General features: G+C 32.6%; 2 protein-coding genes across 7 annotated transcripts in view; one reads left to right on the top strand and one right to left on the bottom strand.

Moving 5' to 3' along the window:
• The window catches only part of spri (Src homology 2 domain-containing protein sprint), a 996,502-nt gene that overhangs the window by 348,161 nt on the left and 625,696 nt on the right, over nucleotides 1-22,645 (top strand). For all 6 annotated transcript variants that reach the window (XM_075299532.1, XM_075299534.1, XM_075299533.1 and 3 more), the window contains one exon: nucleotides 21,169-22,406. In XM_075299532.1, the coding sequence (XP_075155647.1) occupies nucleotides 21,169-22,406 (1,238 nt within the window). The remainder of the gene's footprint in view (nucleotides 1-21,168; nucleotides 22,407-22,645) is intronic.
• Nucleotides 11,601-18,921, bottom strand: LOC142229004 (N-acetylgalactosaminyltransferase 4-like). The gene is made up of 3 exons (XM_075299542.1): nucleotides 18,349-18,921; nucleotides 16,550-17,321; nucleotides 11,601-12,396 (listed from the first exon to the last, which is right to left on the bottom strand). Exons 1-3 carry the CDS (start codon nucleotides 18,885-18,887, stop codon nucleotides 11,737-11,739), a joined length of 1,971 nt encoding a protein of 656 aa, XP_075155657.1. The 5' UTR covers nucleotides 18,888-18,921; the 3' UTR covers nucleotides 11,601-11,736.

Below are 22,645 nucleotides of genomic sequence, written 5' to 3'. Positions count from 1 at the left end.
ACTTAATGTTCCTATCTTGATTAAAAAGTATCAACTTCAACCAACTTTTCTACTGGAAATATTTTGGTGATATTTTTTTCTGTGTACCGTAGATCACATTGGAGATGTTTCGCTGTTAAATTAGCTAAAATCATGCAATGTAGCCTAAAATCATGAAACTGAAAATATATCCAAATAAAAAATGAAGGCAGTTAAGAAAATGATGGAAAATGTTTTGGATGTTTATTAATTACAAATGTTACACCGGTAGAAAAATGTTTCGTACTATTAACGAACGGGCTTCGTTATAAGAACGAAAGTGATCGTTAATACAACGAAATCAATCGTTAAAAGACGATTTTGTGTTTTGGTTTTTCGTTATATTAATGAAACACGTTTCGTTAATATTACGAATATTAACTTTGTATTTTTTTCAAGAATTAGTATAAAACATTTTTCCAAGATGAAATTATTATAATCATTTGCACATAGAGGGTAACTTTGGAAACTTTTAGCCCTTACAACAGTCGTTTTATATACTCCGAAACTGGAATTGAACTTTAAAACGAAAGCGATCGTTAATATAATGATATGGATCGTTAAAAAATAAATTTTAAATTGTTAATTTCATCATATTAATGAAATACGTTCATTAATAATACGAATGGGAGTTTGAGTATTTCTGCCTCTCCTTACTCTCTCTCTCTCTCTCTCTCTAAAACGTCTCTCCATACTCTCTCTAATACGTCTGTAGTGTCTATGTAATTTGTACATACACATCTAAGCATGGCAATAAACACATGTTTGCGTGTGCGTCTTGAAAAATAAACGGTCAAAAATTTCAACAGAAAACTTGTCGGAGGGCAAACATTAACAACATTTACGTTCTTTTCGCTGAAGAGTGCACAGGCTCATTACAGTTTCGTTGTAAATAATAAACATAGATGGGTGAGGTGAAAATGCCCCGGGAATGTGAACTTTCAGATGAACCTTGGTTGCAGAAAAATTGGATAAATGGACACGGCGATACGATTATCATTTTTTGATCTTAGATATAAGAGGTTTTTTTTTCTTAAGTGAAAGTCACAATATATGATTATTAAATTAATTAATTTATCAGTAAATATTATTTCCTACTGTATATAAATCATATTTCAAAGATCTTAACAAAAAAAAACACACAAATTCACTACCAATGACAACACTCAAATACACTAATTGGTTGGGTTTCATTAATATAACGTTTGTGTTCATTTATACAACGTTCGCCTTTCATTCAAACAATGAAAAAACTGGGTTCATACAATGAATAAATTTCATTCATACAACGAATAATATTCGTTAATACAACGAAAAGGCTACGTAACAGCAACGTAATTATTCGTTAATAGTACGAAATGTATTCCATAAAGGGTTTCGTAAATATAACGTAAAATTTCGTTGTTATAACGAAATGCTACGTTGGCTGACTTTTAATGAAGAATTTCGTTAATAGAACGTAGAAATTCATCGTATTAACGAAACTTTTTCTACCAGTGTAGGTTAGGTATAGCGGCAGGCGGTTATTTCGGGCTAACTTGCACTATTCAGTCCAACTTCTTCCCGCCAACAATACGTATTGTCAACACAACATTTGCCAACCAACCACTTTGTTTGGATACAATGCGATTCCAATCGCTTTGCAATAAGATGTGTATGTTCCAAAGCATTTTGGGGATCACCATCAGCTGCTCGACAGAAGTGGGATGGATGTTCATCCGAGTTACATTTGCAACCACCATAGATTTAAGTGATGGAACTTAATCTGCGGTGGTACGAATGACATCAAATAGAAGCACAACGGATGTACAATCTTAATCATAATGTGCCAATTCCTTATTTTTGGGAATCTTAATAATATCCAGTTGATCAGGAACCTTCCCGTCTTTTTCACGATCATATTCCTTCTTGCTTCAAAAGTTTTGTTACGATACCCTGGCATAAAAACTTAAATAATTAAAATGAAATATTGAACTATTTAATTTCCTTAGTAACATTGCGACGACTTAAAAACCTTTGTCACTGGCGTTCTTCAAATACAAAGCCCTCTTTGCCATTGTTCATGAAAAATCATATGATTTTCTTAAAACTGGAAACTCCATGCAAAATAATGTCCAGTTTCTCAACCTCCGATTAATACTTAACCGGAGGATGGACCACCGGTTAGTAAAATTTTTGTATGGGATCAGCTATTTTATCGACAGGATAAATTATAACAAGACATTGAGAAACCGGCCCTAAATATTTTAGGTGTCTATATGGAATAATTTTGGTATGTGAAGTATATCCCTCATATCCGCTATCAACGCAAGCCTTTTTCTCCAACAAGGTTAAAGGCGGCTGGAAAAAGTACAAACCTTAGATACACCAAAAAATAGTCTTGTTAATTTAAGCAGATTTTTACTATAATTTATTACAAATAATTTAATTCAACAAGTAACTACACACAAAAAGATATCACCCAATTTTTTTCAATTGAATTTGGAAACGGATTCAATCTATATGTTAATTCAATTCCCAATTAAAAAAATGATATTTTTTTACGTTTCCAATTAAAATATTAATTGATTCGATTCATTTGTTTATCAATTCGGAAATAATTTTCGATTACAAACGTGATTGAAATTTTTCCGTTCCCAATTAAACATGTGATTGATGAAATTACCTTTGTGATTGAAATTGAATAATTTTCAGCTATGGAGAGAAAGAGCGCAAAGAGAATAAGAGAATGTGTATCAGTGCTGCCGCTAGTGAAAAATTGAGTGAAGTAGATTTTGGAAAAAAGTGGAGTGAATAAAATTGAAGTAGCAAACATTTTTGAAAACAAAACAATAGAATTCATTTTATTATACCCTCCACCATAGGATGCGGGTATATTAACTTTGTCATTCGGTTTGTAACACATCGAAATATTGCTCTAAGACCCCATAGAGTATATATATTCTGGGTCGTGGTGAAATTCTAAGTTGATTTGAGATGTCCGTCTGTTGGAATCACGCTAACTTCAGAACGAAAGAAGCTATCGATTTGAAACTTGGCACAAGTAGTTGTTATTGATGTAGGTCGGATGGTATTACAAATGGGCCATATCGGTCCACTTTTACGTATAGCCCCCATATAAACGCACCCCCAAATTTGGCTTGCGGGACTATAAGAGAAGCAAATTTCATCCGATCCAGCTGAAATTTGGTACATGGTTTCAGCATATGATCTCTAACAACCATGCAAAAATTGGTCCACATCGGTCCATAATTATGTAGCAAATTCAGCCGGATCGGATGAAATTTGGTTCTCTTAGAGGCTCCGCGAGCCAAATTGGGGGATCAGTTTATATGGATCCCCAAATTTGGCTTGCGGAGCCTCTACGACAACCAAATTTCATCGGATCCGGCTGAAATTTGGTACATGGTGTAAGTATATGGTCTCTAACAACTATGCAAAAATTGGTCCACATCGGTTAATAATGCAATGATTAAAACCGCAATGTTCATCGTAATTAAAGGAATAGGAAAAACAATTAGGTAATATGGGGAAAAATTTTAAAATTTGAAGCAGAACAAATAGTGAAGCAGATTTTTGGAAGAAGGAGTGACGAAGTAAATTTTGTGCGGCAGCACTGATGTGTATTTACTCAACAACGTATAATGGGGAGATCAGTCTGTGGAAATAACTCGTAACGAACGGTTGGGTTTTTGTTTTTCGCATAAATTGAAAAACATACTGCGTTCGAAATGTGTGCATAAAAATCTTGAACACAATAACGAACCATACAAAAGGACTGAAATCAATAAAGTTGAAACAACAAATACGGTAAAGGTCTGAAAAAAATATATGACAAAACGCATTTGGAATTACCTGTGTTTGTCTACGTTTGTTGAAGCAATTGTCTACGTTTGTAAGCAATTGTGAAATATGAATTCTGTTTTCTATTGAAGTCTGTTTATATTAAACGGACTAAAATAAAATATTTTTTATTTATTTCCTTTAGTGAGCAATTTTATTTCGTCATATTGGTCAATGAACTCCATCATTTTAATCCAAAAATCAGCTAGTATAAGAATACTTTTCCGTATGTTATTGATATTTTGAAATTGTGAAATTTTTTCACTGCTAGTTTTCTTAAAACCGTGAGCGGTATAGGTTCGTTGGAAGATCCACCTTCAAGTTGCGAAGTACAGTAGGCATTATATAGTTATGCCCTGTTCCTGTATATCGAACGAAAGCTTTCATTCGTATTCCAAACGAAAGAAAATTGATTTTGGTTCCTCTATGCCGAAAAGCAAGTCACTTGATATTTTGTTGTCGAGTAATAAACCAACATATACAATATGTGTCAAGAAAAAAATAAAAACATTGCAAACATTTGAATGAATTCTCTGAATGTATTCTCATACATACGAATCGAACTTTCAAAAATAGAGAAACCCAAATTCATTCGAATTCGAGTGACTGCCTTTCTTTCGAATGGGGTTTCTTTCGATATACAGGAACAGAGCATTAATTTTTTAACCCTTTAGTTGGTATTGATCGTAATTATATACACAAGTTATGTTATAACAAACTACACAAATAACATGAACCAAATTGTTTTGTTTATAGCATAAAACCAATCGTTTTTTAATTGATTCAATCACACAATTAATTGATTCCGTTACAAAAGTCAATTAAATTTTTAATTGAAAATGGTGTTGGTTTTCAATCAAAATGGGAGATTTATACTATCATTTTCATGATTGAAGACATTTCAATTAAAAAAATGATCGAATCCGCGATTTTCGCGATTGAAATCAAACAAACATTTTTGGATTTTTTGATCAATTAACTTTTTAATTGAAATGTCTTCAATCACGAAAATGATAATATAAATCACAGTTTTAATTTAACTAAACGTAACTATTTTGAACAACTTTATTAACTGACTTAATGTTTTTAGTTTGATTAAAAGATTGATTTTTTGAAATAAATTTTTAACTAAAGATTTAAAAAATTGGCTATAATATTTTTAACTGAATTTGTCTTGTCAGTTTGATTAAAAACTTAATTGTACAATTAATTTTTTATTTAAAAAATTAAAAAAAAATCAATTATGGACTTAATTAGCATAATGTTTCTTGTTTGATAAAAAGTTAATTATATAAATTAATTTTTTAATTGAAAAGGTCTTCAGCTTCAATTAACTTTATTTGGAAATATTTTGGTGATATTTTTTTCTGTGTATGTACTTTTCATAAGAAGTTAACATATAAGACCCAAATTTAATCACCCGGCCAGATCGTTCTAAAGACCATGGAAATGTGTATTAGCCAAAACTGAAACATATGTGTAGTCAGGCTTGTGAGATTGGTATCTGAAATTTTATTTCCAATAACCTAATAATACCAATTCCTTAATCTTTATGCCCACTAAGCTCGTATTATAAATGATATGTTAAGTACACTAAAAAAAGTGAACTCTCTATTTCACTAAAGCCAATTTAACTTTATTCTAGTTCATGGAATTGTTATGTTTCGAGAAAGTTTCCTTTACTCTAATGATTTTTTGCGTACGTTGGTTACATGAACTAAAAAACGGAAAAAATATACACAAATTAAGTAAAAAGATTTACTAAATTCGTACTTCTCACAAAACAGTTCATTATTTCTTAAAATTTGTAAATTTTACCAAACATGCATCCATCATGAACATCGTATGTCAGTAAAGACATTCTTGCTTTTTTGAACTCCAGTTTTTTCTTTCAAACTACAAAATTCTCTTAAACAAGTGAAAAAATTAATTATGTCAAATAAATTTTCTTGAATTTGTCGAACAATATTTACTTATTTTTGTGATATCGGCGTGATGCTAGCGATTGTAATACTGTTTAGTTAAAATTTTCTAAAAATATTCAAAATTTTCTAAAATTAACAAAAAGCTTTGTTCCTGGTGGGTTCACTGTTTTTTCAGTGTATTTCCTAAATAATATACGAATTTTCTAAAAGATTTTTTTGTATGAAAAAAAGTGAATTCTCTAGGGCACTGGGCTAGGTTAGGTACAGTGGCAGCCCGATATTTCAGGCTCACTTAAAGTATTCAGTCCATTGTGATACCTATACTTTATAGTTCTTAAAAAACCGAATTTATGACAAATGCAACGATTGACTCTTATGTTATTTATTTCATTTGAAAAAAAAATTGTTAGCATCAAAAGAAAAATTTTTTGTCTAAAATGTCGTCCCTCAGAAAAGAAAACTCTTCTTTCAGTGTATGTATTTGAAATCTGCGCATAATTAGATGTGAACACCTGTTTCAATACCTTTACCATAGACAAAAGTTTGGTTTTGAATTTAACAAAATACACACAATAAAGTGTCACGTAAAATTAAGAAGATTTTTACAATAATTTTCTAGAATTTTAGTTCATTTTTCGTATCTTCAACGAAAATTAACTACTCGAAAGGAAATTTTACAAATTTTAAGTAGCAATCGTTTAGTTCATGACCTACAAAATACGATGGAAATTTCCTTAAAATTTTTCTTAACTGGTAGTTAAAAATTCGTTTGTCATACTCTAAAACTACTTGTGAAATGTAAAGTACTTTCTAAATAATAATAGCAATTTACTATTGTTTGTATGAGAAAACATTTTTTACGAAAAATGAACTTGAAAGCGGATAGCAATTTCTTACTGGCAATTCCTATATAATAATAGTTGGTAGAATATTTCTCAATGTAATATGTTTAGTTCACATGTAATTAAATTGATGGTCTTTTTATGTCGAAAATGGGTCTTATGGTGGTGTAAAATTGAACTAAAATACAATGCCATAGATAAACTAAAATTTAAGAGAATTTTAAACTAGACAAGCAGAAAAAAATCTTAAGGACTAAATCATGGTCAATATTACTACAGTTTAGTTCATTTTGCAATGGAAAATGGTTCACGTTTTTCAGCGTAAGATCAATGTAAAACATTGAAGTTATTAGTTTGTTTTTGATTTTTATTCATACATAACTTTATCTTTTATATGATTTGCAGCATGATGGTTTTTGACTTCTTGTATTAAAGTGTTTTTAGTTGAAAATTTTAATTTTTTATGTGATTGAATCATTAAATCGGTTTTATATGTGTTTCAATCAGTTTAGTGCGTTTCTGTGTGATGAGGTCCAATGGGACCTACCACTAATAACACATCCTTTCAAAACACTGTTATTTAGAAGCATTTGTCGTTTTTGAAGTTTCCATTGGTTTCGTTGCTTGGTAGTACCTAATGTTATGTCTTCCGTGGATATATCCACTTTAGTGAAACTACAAGTGCAAACATTATATTTGAACTTCATAGAAATCGTGGTGGATCTAAGTTTTAATATATCTAGTTTTGCCAAGTACGAATATTTTCTTTTGCGTTAGTTCATATTGAACTTATATGTACAGTCATTGAATTTTATACCCCCGTTTAGTTAATAAAATATTTGAGACATACTTAAAAAACGGAAAATTTAATTGGGTTGTGAAAATATCGAAATTTTACTACAGCCAAATAATTATTGTGCAATAAAAATAAGTTAAATTTATCGTAACTGTTTGGTCGAAACTGGGTTGAACCCACGACCGTATGTATGCGAACCATTGCATCACAGTGGCTCCCATTTAACTTAACTTTAACTTCGAATGGCGCTAACCGCATTCTTGCAATTTTGAACTCCAATTTTTCTCTTCAAACTAGGAAATTTTCTTTATCAAGTGAAAATAATTAACTATGTCTAATAAATATTCTTAAATCAGTCGAAAAATGTTCACTTATTTTTTTGTTATATCGGCGTTTGTATTGCAGTTTAGTTCAAATTTTCTAAAATTAACGAAAATTATTCCTGTTGTGGGTTCACTGTTTTTTTTAATGTACTGCGAACTTAATACGTTAAAACATGAGCAAAACCAATATCATTTTTGGACCAAGACTCAGTAAATTTCCGAAAAGGTTTATTAATGTTATCATTATAAAATTACTATCTTCGCCAGATGGATAATCTTGAAGATTGCTTCCTTCATCATTCTCTTCACTAGCAATAAATTGACGATGTAACATTTTTATATAAGTGGCATAGTGCGAATTGAAATTACTGTAAACTGGCATCAAATCCATAACTCATCAATATTTATTAGTTGATAGACGGGCCAACCAACACTTTTCCACTCAAAACTAGCATCGCAGCTTTAAACTTTTCAAAATAATTCGTATCTCTTCAAATTTCACACCCTTTAGGCAATGGATATTATGGAAGCTACCATCTACCATTTGACAAGCACATCGTTGACTTCCATCTGGGTGTAATGACTACACGTCTGAGTATCGAATAATCGGTCCATTCTTCTAAAATATAAGTCTATTGAGTGAGGCATAAAAGTCATTTAACATAACTATCAATATTTCATTTTTTTGACAAGTGAGCTTCCACAGTGGGACTATTGGCAAAAGCCATGCGAATTTTGGTTAACAAAGGTTAAATTCTAAGCTTTCAATTTCTTTTGAATATCTTCGCTCATCAAAATAATGAACCCAAAATTAACGATACATGAACACACTCAAAACAAAATGATCTCACCAGGAAAGAAAATGTAGATTAATTTTAGAATTTTTTTTATGTTACAAACGTCGATATGACAAAAATAAGTAAATATTATTATTAATATTAGACATAATTACTTTTCTCGCTTCTTAAGCAAAATTTCGTATTTTGAAGGAAGCAATTTCACTAAATCTTTATGCTCCATTTGTGTATGATTATGTTCTCTCTTTTAGTTCTTTTAATTAAAATACATAAACAATTATTAAAATGAAGTAAACCTTCTCATGTGGGGGACTAAAAATTAATAACTTCCATGCTCTAAAATAAAGTTTCACTACCGAATTAATCCTAATGTTAAAAACTGTCATCTGGTACCTTGTATATTCTGTTATGCTAATTCATAGTAGCTCAGTACTAGGATTTGTATCTCTTCACATGAAACCTTTGTCAAATCGGATAAATCCGTTTCCAACATATTTGAATTCAAGTACATTCTAAAATTGAGTTTAACAGACACAGTAATTTTATGAAAATTCGACGCAATACTATTACACTGATGTGATCTGTATCGCCTCCTAAGTCGATCTAGCTCTGACTGTTCGGCATTGTTCATCTATTTGTTGTTATCACACCAGATGTGGTTAAATATAAGAGTTGATGAAAAAGAAAGAGTTCGAGAAGCCGAATACTGGCTTTTGTGAATATCAGTCAAAGTGAGACAGGAAAACCCAGATTAAAACAGATTCAACCTAACCTATATTTAAACCTGCCCATGAACTGATAAGACTGCCCATTTTCATGTTTGTCAATGTGGAGTTCATAGCGCCAATTTATAGTCGGATAAAATAAAACAGACTATTTTAATGGGTCTCGACTTAGGAGGTGTTATCGTTGGAAATTGTAAAAAAGTCGCACAAAAGATTTGCTTTTAGTGGTGTAGTTTTTTTTAATCTTTTTATTACATAATTCTAACCCCTCTATAGTATCGAGAAATATCGATACTATAGAGGGCGTTGGTACACGCAGAGAAGGAATATGATCACCGCACAAAATGTTTCAAGAGCAAAATGTTATTTTTAGACGGAGAACATGGCATGTTTGCCCCACACCCAGAAAAAGTGCCTTCGAAACTAAAGGAAAAAATGTTCATAAATTTAGTTTAGCTATTTTATTTCCATTAAGTTAAATTTTTGTGTGAAATAACAAAATTTACTTGTTTCAATAAAAAAATCCTAAACTGAAAGCAGTTAGGAGTAGTTTATTAACTATAATAAGGCATGGAATTTTACTAATACTATTTTCTTCGCTGGGTATAAGAATTTACTACTGAACAAGAAAATTTTATTCACTGATAACAAATCATTCGTAAACATAAACAAAACCCGAACAAAACCAAGTTTCCTCAAATTTAGTAAAATTTATTATAAAGTGATAAATCTGACTTCCTTTATTATAAAAAGCTTATCATACATACGAATAACATTTGGCATAAACAAATATTTTAGTTCATTCGTATACCCTAAAAAAATCGCTTTTGTAACATATACCCCAAACACATTTTGCTTCAAGCATATATATTTTCAGGATTGGTCCAACCAAACTATTGTTTGTATTGTTCAAACACATTATGTTTCACCTTAGGGCATACCATGGTAGAAAAAAATTTTAATGACATTTTCTTTGTGTGGATATATTTTTAAGGCGCCAATTGGTTACATCCATTATTTTACTTGCAGCATACTGTCTAGCACACATATATGTTTATAGGATATATCTAAATTAATATATGTTTGCATCAAAGCATATTATATTTACAAACAGTTTATATCGTAAACATAATATGTTCTAACACATTGACATATATGTCCCAAACATGTTATGCTAGTTTATGAACTTTATATGATTGCACTTAAAAAATTGTGTTACAAAAATTGAGTTCCAAACATATAATTTGTACACCCAAACATATGAAAAACAGCCGATTGAATTGTTTTTACCTTCTTTGGGACACTTCTTCCAGCTTCAGTCCATTGTTTGGATTGTTTTTTTGTCTCTGGAGTATAGTGGTGGACCCATGTACCATCAACAGTTATGAAACGATGCTTAAAATCCATTTTATTTTGCTTAAAACGATCCAAACAAGCTTGAGAAATGTTCATTCTTATGCGTTTTTGATCGACTGTTAACAAATGCGTCACCCATCTTGCAGAAAGCTTTTTCATTGGTAGTTCTTCATGCAAAATTAAATGGACTCGATCATTTGAGATGCCCATGATATTAGCACTTTTATTCGTCGATCATTTAATACCATATCATGCACTTTGGCTACAATTTCTGTTGTTGCTGCTGTTTTTGGACGTCCACGTTTAAATTCAACAACCCAATTTTTTACTGTTGCATATGAAGGAGCACTTTCACCTAACACATTCACCATATCATTATGAATTTCTTGTCCCGATAAACCTTTTTTATGTAAATATTTAATGACAGCACGCTTTTCTAATTTTACCGTTATAAAAAAATGCGGATGCGTCTGTTTTGAACACCTGTTTCTATATGAAGGAGTTGCCAGATCGAAACAAAATTTAACATGTGTTCATAACAGAGATGGAGTTTCCAAAACACTTAACTTTTTCCTGTTTATGCCGCGCTTTTTGTGCTAGGCTAAGAAGTAAACTCAATTAGTTCTTTAGAATAAAATTCTTAAAAAAATATAAAAGTTAGGAAGTTTCAAGTCGAAATAATGATCATGCAAAAAATATACTCATATAAAATTGGTTTGGGCAATTATGACCAAAAATTAGGATTTACAGGATGAACAGTCTTCATGTTATATTGGTCTCACACATTCACATCGCATTCCTATTGGTTCACTGGATATCGTCTAAGTAAATGTGTTAGATATCGTCTACCGTACAGAAGGAGTGGATAGCAAACATGATATCTGATAGTTTGCTTTTTTCCATCTCAATATCAATTTATATATGTCGTTGCTTAGAGTTGATGTTGCCAATTGAGTGAAGTATTTATCAGACATGTTCATCGGATGTTTTATTTTTCTTTTGTTCTTAGGATGATTGTGCATTTTTATAAAATAAAATAAAAAATAAGAATGATACTCAAATCAATTATAAGATAACAATCAATGAGAAATACACTGTTGGAAAAATTAAACTACTCTAGGTCAAAATGGAAGGTATCCAAAAGCTCTTGATTCACCGAGGCAAATTGCCATCTCATACGAGGATTTGTGTTGTCGCAGGCGTTTGCTCTGACAGAAACTTCATCGCCTCTTCTTACAGCTTCCAAACAATTTACACCAGCTCTACCATGCACTAGCCATTTGAGGTCGTTGTCGTAATACCAAAATTGGTTTCCCCCTTGCTGATGACAATTCCACATTAAAACTTTGGCATTGCGATTGATGCTTTGAACATCTAGGCACAGATCTCCATTATGTAGTCGTATTTCACGATGCGAACTCAATTCCCAAAACTGATTGGGTTGAGGATTGGTTTTGTTTTCAGCGCAAAAATATAAACCCACCAAACTATTACTGTGACCATTCATGGTGTCCACACAGTATTTGGGATAGGCAAGACTTTGTATGGTACCCGAAGCATAGCTTTCGGGATTGGTTGTAGGATAGGTCAAAAGTAAATCGGGTGCTATTTCATCTAAAAACCATTGGAATGGCTTACACTGTAATGACTGACGAAGTTGATGTTGCTTTGTTAAGTCTCCAGCATCGATACTCTCATAAAGTGTTGGCTTGCGTTTATAAAAATGATGTTTGTACTCATCCATCCAAACTTCAGCTACTCGCTTGTGATTCTGTAATGCCATAAAGAAAAATAATGTCATGAACGATTTTTGGTTGCGAAAATATTGTTTTAGATATGGGTCGGCGACTGGTAACCGATATTTATTGTGAGTAGTAACCCATTACTTATTATTTTTTTATTGTCCCCGGTAATATTGCAAGTAAATTTTTGATTACCGGTAATACTGGAAGAACCACTAGTGGTTTTTGCTGGTAATAATATTCCTCTAATGTGTATAAAAAAACCAAGCGGATATGCAGCCAGGGCTGATCGACTGAGAAGCAAAAGTCACGTTCTAGTAGATTGTGTGATGAGTATTTATACACTGAGCCACACTTTGGAACAGGGTATTATAAGTTAGTGAATATGTTTTCAACACCCAGAAGGAGACGAGATAGACACATGGGTCTTTGGCAAAAATGCTCAGGGTAAGCTCCTGAGTCGATTTAGTCTGTGAACACATTTTTGTGATCAAAGTCTAGGTCGCAGTTTTAGTCCAAACGACTTGAAATTTGGCACAAGTATGTGTTTTGGATCAGAATAGAATTGATTTTGGAAGAAAGCGGTTCAGATTTAGGTATAGTTCCCATCAGCGTTGCCACAATGAATTTTTAGTTTGGACCAATATTTGTCCAACATTGGACCAAAATTCGTACCAGGGGACCATTTTTGTTCGTATAGAAAAATTTGTCAAAATTTTATTTCTATAGAAATTTTTTTTTATTCCTATAGAAAATTTTGTAAAAATTGTATTCCTATAAAAATTTTTCTCAAAATTTTATTTTTATAGACAAAATTTTATTTCTATAGAAAATTTTCACAAAATTTTATTTCTACAGAAAATTTTCACAAAATTTCTATAGAAAATTTTCTCAAAATTGTATTTCTATAGATAGTCATTGCAAAATTTTATTTCTATATAAAATTTTTACAAAATTGTCTTCCTATACAAAATTTTTTCATAATTTTGTATGTATATACAAAATTTTTGCAAAATTTTATTTCTATAGCAAATGTTGTTAAAATTTTATTCATATAGAAGTTTTTGTCAAAATTCTATTTCTATAGAAAATTTTGTCAAAATTTTATTTCTACACAAGTTTTGTCAAAATTTTATTTCAATTGAAAATTTTGAAAAAAATATAGATTTGACGAAAATGGACCAAATCAACCAAATTCCATTTGGTCCGACCAAATACCAACTTTGGACCAATCGGACCAAAATGGTAAACCTGGTTCCCATGTATATCTTTCGTCCGATATGCACTTATATGACTTCAGAAGCCAGAGTTTTACTCCGATTTATGCGAAATCTTGCAAATGGGGTAAAATTAACATTCTTAATATGAATGCCGAATTTGGTTGAAATCGATTCAGATTTAGATATAGCTCCCACATGTATATTAAATTTTACCCCCGAAACTTTGCACAGGGAGTGGAACTAAGGTTCTGGATATGCATGCCAATTTTAGTTGAAATCGGTTCAAATTGAGATATAGCTCCCATATATATCTTTCGCCCGATTTTCCGTCATATCGCAACAGAGGTCAAATTTGAAGACCGATTTAAGTGAAATTGTGCACAGGGAGTAAAATTTACATAGTAACTATGCATTGCAAATCAGTTCAGATTTCGATATAGCTTCCATATATATGTTTTTCCGATTTGGCCAAAAATTGCCAAAATACCCACATTTTCCTTATAAAATCGTAACTGCTAATCAACCGATAAATCATAAATACACTACTGCGAAGTTGCCTCAAAATTGGGTCAGATATAAATATTTTTTTACTAACGTTGTGTTCCACCCCAGGACATTAGCCGACTTAAATTTATAATCTACAAATTTTTGAAGAAATCTAACGAATTTTATCCATAACGGGTCAAATTTAAAAATATGTATATGGGAACAAAACACTTCATATATAACACTCAACACATTGGATATGCTATCAAAAATTGTGGATCTACAAAGTGGTGCAGGGTTTAATATAGTCGGCTCCGCCCGACTTTAGACTTTCCTTACTTGCTTAGATCAAAATTTCCGTTGGTATTTTTTTTACTCATCCACATCATTATTGGACTTGATGGTAGTCCATAATTTTTTACAGTAGGTGGTAGAGGTGTGCACGTGATACGAAATTGTCGTGCATCCATCCCTGCTTCATATCCAGTGTTGCCAGGTTAGGGGTTTTCCCCCCAAATTTAGGGGGTTTTTGCACGTTTAGGGGGATTTTTAGGGGTAACATTTATTTAGGGGGATTTTGGGGGTAAACAAATATCCTAGACCTCATAAAGTGGAGCAATTTTCAACCAAATTTGGAACAATTCTGACATGAAATTGGGGGAGAAAGATGCAGGAAATCAACCCAAGTTCTTAAATATAAACAAGTAGGCATTACCATTATTTTCATTATCCTTTTCAATTGCTTCTTTTTAATTTAATTTTTAAATATTTGACACAGTTAAAAAAATCGTATTTTAACTTAGCAGCTGAAAGCATTTTTAGAGTTAAATTTTCATTCAATTATGGGTCTTAGGGAGCTACCGTGGTGCAATGGTTCAGCGATTTAAAATTTTAATAATGTATATATTTACCGAATTTCGTTTATTTTTTTACTTTGTAAACCGATTTTTTTAAATTAATTCGATTTAAAATATTTATACATTAAATTAGTCTGTTTTACCTGCTTTTTAAATTGATATCGTATTATTATATATTTTTATTCAATTAAATTTTTAAAATGTATCACTACAGGATTTTTTTACGAAATTTTTTACATTCTTAAATTTTTGGGGGTTTTTGAAAAAACTCTAGACCAATTTAGGGGTTGTTTCTTAAGATATGGGGGGGGGGGGAGATTCAAAAATCACCTGGCAACTCTGTTCATATCATACATGATGCAGCGATGGAAAATGCAGTACTATAGTACGAGTGAAATAGTACCAGAACTCATAATTTGAAGATTAGAATTTCTATACAAACAAATGGCGTGCAATTTTATGCGAAAGTTAGTTCTAGACAATAATCATCCAATGGACTTGTGTGAAATATTTTTGAAGTAAGAAGGTATGGGAAAACTGTGGTGGTGGTAAATTTTACCTCATTCGTTTTTGGAAAATTTTGCCAAAAAATTATTATTTTTAATTAATTTGCTTTTAATATGAAATGTAAGAAATTGAAGATATCAGAGTTACACAAAACAAGGTTTACACCCCCATAGTACTTAATGATGAAAGTGTCAATAAAAATGTGTAATTAATTATAAGTTTGATTCTTTTTTGGTGGTATGGTTTATTGATATAACAATATTTAATGAAAAGTTCCCTTTCACTTAAAAAATGCCTTTTTAGTCCTTTTTAAAATATTAGATTTTCCATCCTTCGCATGAAGTTGAAGAAACGAATAAAACAAATCTTGTTCGTAGTATTAACTACAAAGGTGGAAGTATACCGAAATTGGTTTATATAAAAATAAGAAATACGTTTTGTAAATAATTTTTTCTTAATGGTCTTGTTATTACGCCGACGAAAAGAGTTTCTTTCATTACGATTTTAACATTATAGACCCTATCTGTATTCTTTTAATTGGGGAAAAGTTCTTAAAAGTCATAGAATTTTAGTTGGTGACCATTTCCCTTACTGGGAGAAAAACATTTTTGCCGAAGACCATAACAGAGAGGCTTTTCAACAATAAAGCTCGGTTTTCTAGATGGAAATAAGTCTCATCAATTAAGATGATTTTACATGAACTTTCATAGAATTGGTTTTCACCGTTTTGAAATGATAATTTCAATGCGTTGTTGAAGCGCGTATCGTTCCATTTTTTGAATTGCGTAGTTTCGACTTGTCAATAGTTCGAGAATATCTGGAGCAACGACCTTTGTGCTCCATATTGTTCTTTCAAAAAGGATACGTTTTATAAACACGCGAAATTGCTTTTCGAGTATCCGATTTTTCACAATGACAAAAGTTGCTTCTCTTCATAAAGTAACGATCTTACAATTTTCATATTATAAACGCGTCGTAAAGCAAACTGATAATCATTCAGATTTATTTCCAGTTCTACTATCTATGTATATATACTGGATAATCTATAATTCAAATTAGAAATTTCATGGCATTTCTGTTCAGTTTAGAAAGTTGTCAAAAGAACTACTTACTCTTGCTACATAATTATAATCTCTTGGTTTTTCCTGAGTTTCCCATGGACCTCGAAAGATATGAGCCACTCTCGAACATGGTATATCAAATAACAGCCCTCCACACATCCAGATTTTGAAGCTTAGTTCAAATTGTTCGGCACCCCAAATATCTAAGCCCTCATCGTAGCCTCCCAACTCCCAAAAAAATTCGCGATCAATGGCGAAAAGACCACCAATCATAATTGGATTGGGATAGGGTTGCATGAGATCCTTCGAAAATTCTGGGAGTTGAGGAAGTGTTTTGTACAACATAGTCCAATCAAAAGCTCCACGTGCGCCCTTATTCTGAGCAGATCGGTAACGAAACGTGTCATGTTCTATAACATCAACTATAGGGCAGGTGCAAATTTTTCGATTTAGAGCAATGGGTTCCAGTAAAGGTGGTAGCCAATTGTATGAACATTCAATATGTGAATCAAAGAAAACTAAAACATCGCCTTCGGCTTGACGAGCTCCAGCCAATCGAGCTCCAATTAATCCAGTACGTTGCTGGAGTCTTACAATTTTGACTAAATTACCAAAGTTTTCATTGACATAAAGTTCTAGCGATTCTTTCAAGTATTCGCGTTTACTAAAATCATCCACAATGATTATTTCTGCCAGTAAGGAATCAGGAGTTCGATTCACGATGCTATGCAGAGTTCGAGCCAGGACACTGAAGTATTCGTTGTAAAATGGTATCACCACACTAACAGTGGGTAACTGGCCTAGATAAGTTTTCGACGAGCACCTAAATAAAAGCAAAATAAATATTGGAAATTATTAAGTCAAATAATAAATAAAGTAAAATAAGTCTAAAATTTGTGAGATTTACAACTACTCCATCGTAAAGACCAAACATTAAGCCTGTCAATCGAATGGTTGACTCCTCTTTCTCTACAAAAAATCGTTTTCTTATTCAATCACGAAATTAATTGATCCAATTAATTTTTTATTGAAATGTCTTCAATCACAGAAATGATAGTATCAATTAAAAAATTTATTGAAAGTTAATTAAAAAGTAATTGATCCAATTAAAAAATTAATTATTATTATTAATACAATTTTTATTTATTCTAATTTTAATTTATTTTCTTTAAATTTAATTATTGTACTTATTATTAATCGGAGATGTTTTAACATTTATAATCCTGCACTGTAACTATAAGATTTTAATCTTGTTGTGTAGGTACTCAATAAAATGAAATGAAAACAAAAATTGATACTATTAATTTCTGTGATTGATTTTTGCTTTAATTAAAAAATTTGTTGAATCAATTAAATTTTTAATTGAATATTTTTTACAACTCAATTAAGACTTTAATTGGAAAAAATTTCGTGAATTTTTTTTGTGTATTAGTCGAGTCCCTATGGCACCAGCATTGCCAAGAAGTGATTAACCACAGTTGACAATTTTTGGTATTCGGCAGAATCTTAGGGGGAATTTTAAAGCGAGCGCTTATGTAATGATAAAACAGCTTATGAGAGATCCTGCTATATAACTAGCTTTCAAACGCTACAGTTTACTATTTTAATCCAAAAATATGGATCTAAACATTTTTAAAACATCTGCTTTCCGATAAAAATATGGAAAAAATTTCCAAAGATTTAAATTCAAATTTCTGACAGTCAAAAACCATTTCTTTTCGTAGAGATGGTGCTCCATAAAACAGTTGCTAAAGTATTTTGTTGAATGACTTGAAAATAACTTCCAAAGTTATTTGGTGATAGTTCATGTTTGGGCAAAATAATCATGCTTGCAACATTCTTTTGCTTACCCTTCTGGTCTGGCATCGGGAATTGATCGATTGACTGATATTAAATCTGAAAGCAAGGCATTAAAACCATTCACGAGCGATATAGTCTGGACCTCTTCGCTTGGTATGTCCTTTGGCAATTCACTTGATTCACCTTGCTCACCCAAACCCTTACGCGCCTTATCCGTTTCGATCAATTTGTAATCTTCCCAGCTTTTGCGCAATCCTGCGACTTCTGGTAACTTAAAATAGCTCACATTAATCGATTTTTTTGAGCCTTTTCTCATCATGGCGGGAATATAGTCGGTTAAGTTAAATTTAGGGAATCTACGAGGATGGGGTTCTGGCGGTCGGGGAGGCCTTGGTGAATTCACCTTATAGAGATTTATAAAAGGTTCCGTTACTGGTTCTACATCGTCGTTTTGTACAGTAATAATTTTTCCAATTTTTGCTTTTCCAGTATCCATAATTAGAGTAACCACAATGGCTACAAATGCAGCTCCCAATGCATAGAAAATTGGTTTTTTAAATCTGCGTTGTTTTATCGATCGTTTTTTCATTTTTTTAATTCTTGTCGTTTTCTTCAAATCCCAACAGCACACTAATTTCATCGAACCAGAACATGGTGATATGAAGCTAGAATTTTAGTCTAGAGTTGTTCACTCTTCGTATCTATGTAATTTTATTAAAAGCATTTCGCTGTGACTAAACATCTTGGTGGGGCAATAAATGACACGTTTTTTTTCTCAAACCTTGGAAGATAAGGCAATATAATGGTTGCACAGATATGACTCAATCTTTTCTATGTTCACGTTTAGTTAAAACTGCACAAGAGGATACTGTGAAGATACCTTATACATTTTTTCTTTGTGATGAACCCTTAACCCTTTCACTACCGAAGTAAATCTAATATTAACTTAATTTGTGCAAAATTTGAAGTAAATAACGGCAAAACTCTGGCTTTTGTGGCCATATAAGTTCAAATCGGACGAAAGATATATATGGGAGCTATATCTAAATTTGAACCGATTTCAATCAAATTTACCCAGCATTGGTAGAATGTCAATTCTACCCTCTGTGCAAAATTTCACGAAGTTACATATACAGACAGACGGACAGACAGACAGACGGCCATCGCTAAATCGACTCAGAATTTAATTCTAAGCCGATCGGTATACTAAAAGATGGGTCTATTACCACTATTTCTTGGCGTTACATACAAATGCACAAACTTCTTATACCCTGTACCACAGTAGTGGTGAAGGGTATACAAATTTTAAGTACCGTTATTTTCGTCCAAAAGAGAAATGAAGCAATTTGTGCACATATACTCGTATTTATTTTACAGAGGTATATTCCCAAATGTATCTTTACGATTTATCGGTCAACGCACCCTCAAAAAAATCGCTTTTGTAACGTATACCCCAAAATATCACAGATTTTTGTAAATTTACATCCAAAACATTGAATTCGGATCACACCTAAAAAAGTGATGCAAATTCAGTGCACCGGCTGTTGAAATGGAGGACTTCCGTCCTATGACAAGCCCATGTTAAATTCATCGCTTCTGCGTCAATTTTGCACCACTTCCGGATCCAAGAAGAACATTTTCAGTACATTTTTGGTGACGTTTTTTTTTTGCTGGGTTATTTTTATGTATACTGAAAATATTAGAAAAGCTATCCAAATTTCAATAATATGTTGATATATATCTAGACTGGTATGCACAGTGATAAGTAAGTAACAATTATTAATAGCAATATTTGAAGCAAATGAGGGTAAAACTCTGGCTTCTGGGGCCATATAAGTCAATATCGGGCGAAAAATATATATGGGAGTTATATCTAAATCTGCACCGATTTCTTTGAATATAGTATTCTATTCTGACCTTAAACACATATTTGTGCCAAATTTGAAGTCGATTGGACTAAAATTGCGGCCTAGATTTTATCACAAAAATGTGTTCACAGACAGACGAACGGACGGACGGGCATGGCTAGATGGACTCAGAGGCCGACCCTGAGCATTATTGCCAAAGTCACCATACGCCTATTTCTTTTCCTTCTGGGTATTGCAAACATTATAATACCATGTTCCACAGTGTGGTGCAAGGTATAAAAATTGAAATAAAATCGACTATAGTTTTCGTATGAATGTCCATTTACTGCAGACGTACAGTAGAATAATGGTGCAAAAATTTCGCATTTTTCATAGATTGTTAAAGATGTTTATAAAAATGCATTTTAGTGCCCACCAATATGAAAAATATGTATATCGTATTTAAATTATAGCCTCTTATTTAATATAACATCGAGAAATAAGTCGAAACTAAGTGGCGATTTATATTTTGGTGTTGTTTTCGATTGCCCTCTATAGTGGACATCGGTAGTCTAAGGGTTAATCTATTGGTAATATTTGGTAAAATCTCGACCAGACCATTATCACGTTAATTTTGCTAAAAAAAACTAAATCGCGATTTTCTTCGTTTTAGATTATTTTCCTTATAAGGAGATATGTCTCCTTTTTCACTTTTTGTAAGAAAACAATCGAATTGACCCATATGATAGATCAAATAATGAACATAGTAAGGTGATTATTGAAATTCTAAAAACGGTAACGTCATACACTAACCGTGCGGTAAATGAATTGGAATTCGAGTCATTTGCTGTCTTCAATTAGAATACTGAGGTCCACACATTTCAAATGAATCGACGTACTCAATATTTATTCGTCTAATACGTATATCGACTATTTACAATTTAATCAACCAGAAACGTAGTTTAAACAAGCAATTATATGGTAAATATAATTTACGTTTCTTTATTTTATCTTTAATTTCAGCTTTTGAGCTCTTTGGCCACTGACTTGGATATTATGCTGAACGATCTAAGGTCATCGCCAAGTTCACGCCTAACTTCAAATTCACGTAATTTACATCCACATTCTGCCACTTCTACATACACTCCTTTCTCATTGAATATTAGCACGAGTCTAACGGTACAGGATTCAACATCACCGACAGTAACAAATCACTCCCAACTCTATCGACAAAATGCATTTCGGAGTAATTATCCACAACATACGGATGAAGGTGGGAGTTGTAGCAACAGCCCACATGGCAGTTATCGAACAAATCAAAGTCGACAGCACCAACAATCGAGAGACTGTCAAAGTTCATCAACATCCGTGCATCAGCAGCAGAAACTGCGACAATCTCCATTAAGTGAGAATCGTAATCAACAGCATCAGCAACATTTCAATCAAAATGCTGACAACCCTAGCAACAATATCAGTAGTGGCAATTGGCAGCAAGGCCGACAATCTAACATGGATGCCAACAGTGATAGCAACAATAATAACAGTAGCAGCAACAATATTAATGAATTCACTTCGTTTGCGGGCACCGCACAGCCCGGAATCTATGCCACCAGCCCCGACAACAGTAACACCACTACCATCAAAACTTCAGCCTCATTGTCATCGTCAGGAACACCATTCCAGGGGTTTTCCTCAGATGTTACCCGTGTCTCTAAACTTCCCCTATACACCTATCAGCACAAACAACTTCAACAGCCCCAAACGTTGCACATCAAATTGCTGCAACAACAGCAGGCCACAAAAGCCATAGCATCACAAATAACGGATGCCCAGACTGAGGCACAGAATGTGGTCAATAGACACAAGATGATGATGACGACAAGGACTACAGCAATGGTGACGGCGGCTACGGTGAGTGATGGTTCTGGTTCAGGGACCACCAGCAACTCTCATAGTAACTGTGACGGCCAAAGCTTAACGAACAACAGTTTGAGTACAAACAACACTTCAACTATAACAACCTCCACAAATCCATTATCGACCACTTCCACATCTTTGGATTTTCGAATAAAATCATCCAAACCGACAACAATGAGAGGCTCAGGAGATCGTTCGGGCATTGGTAATGGAAAATCAACTCATATTTGCAAAATAAATTCTTCATCATTGTCCTCGACGGCCGCGACGGCGTCCACCAGTTGGCAGATGAAATCATCATCAACTTCCACCGCATCCTCGTCATCATCAACGAGTTTTATCAGGTGAGTGTTGTTGACCTCTATTCCAGTCATATTCTGAGTGTTCCATTTGTCTTCTATCGTAAATACCAACTGGCCGCTTAGAATTCAATATCATCGATTGAGTATTTCATTGTGGAATCATGATGTAAACGTATTTATCTTACAATTGGGTAGTTTTATGTTGCATATTAAATGGGTGTCTCATTCCAGCACTGTAATAACAATTATAGCGTTTGTAATCTAGTCAATCATTACTTTGA

This window comes from Haematobia irritans, chromosome 3, assembly GCF_050003625.1.
Source record: "Haematobia irritans isolate KBUSLIRL chromosome 3, ASM5000362v1, whole genome shotgun sequence".
NCBI lineage: Eukaryota > Metazoa > Arthropoda > Insecta > Diptera > Muscidae > Haematobia > Haematobia irritans.
This window is presented reverse-complemented; position numbering and strand designations above follow the sequence as displayed.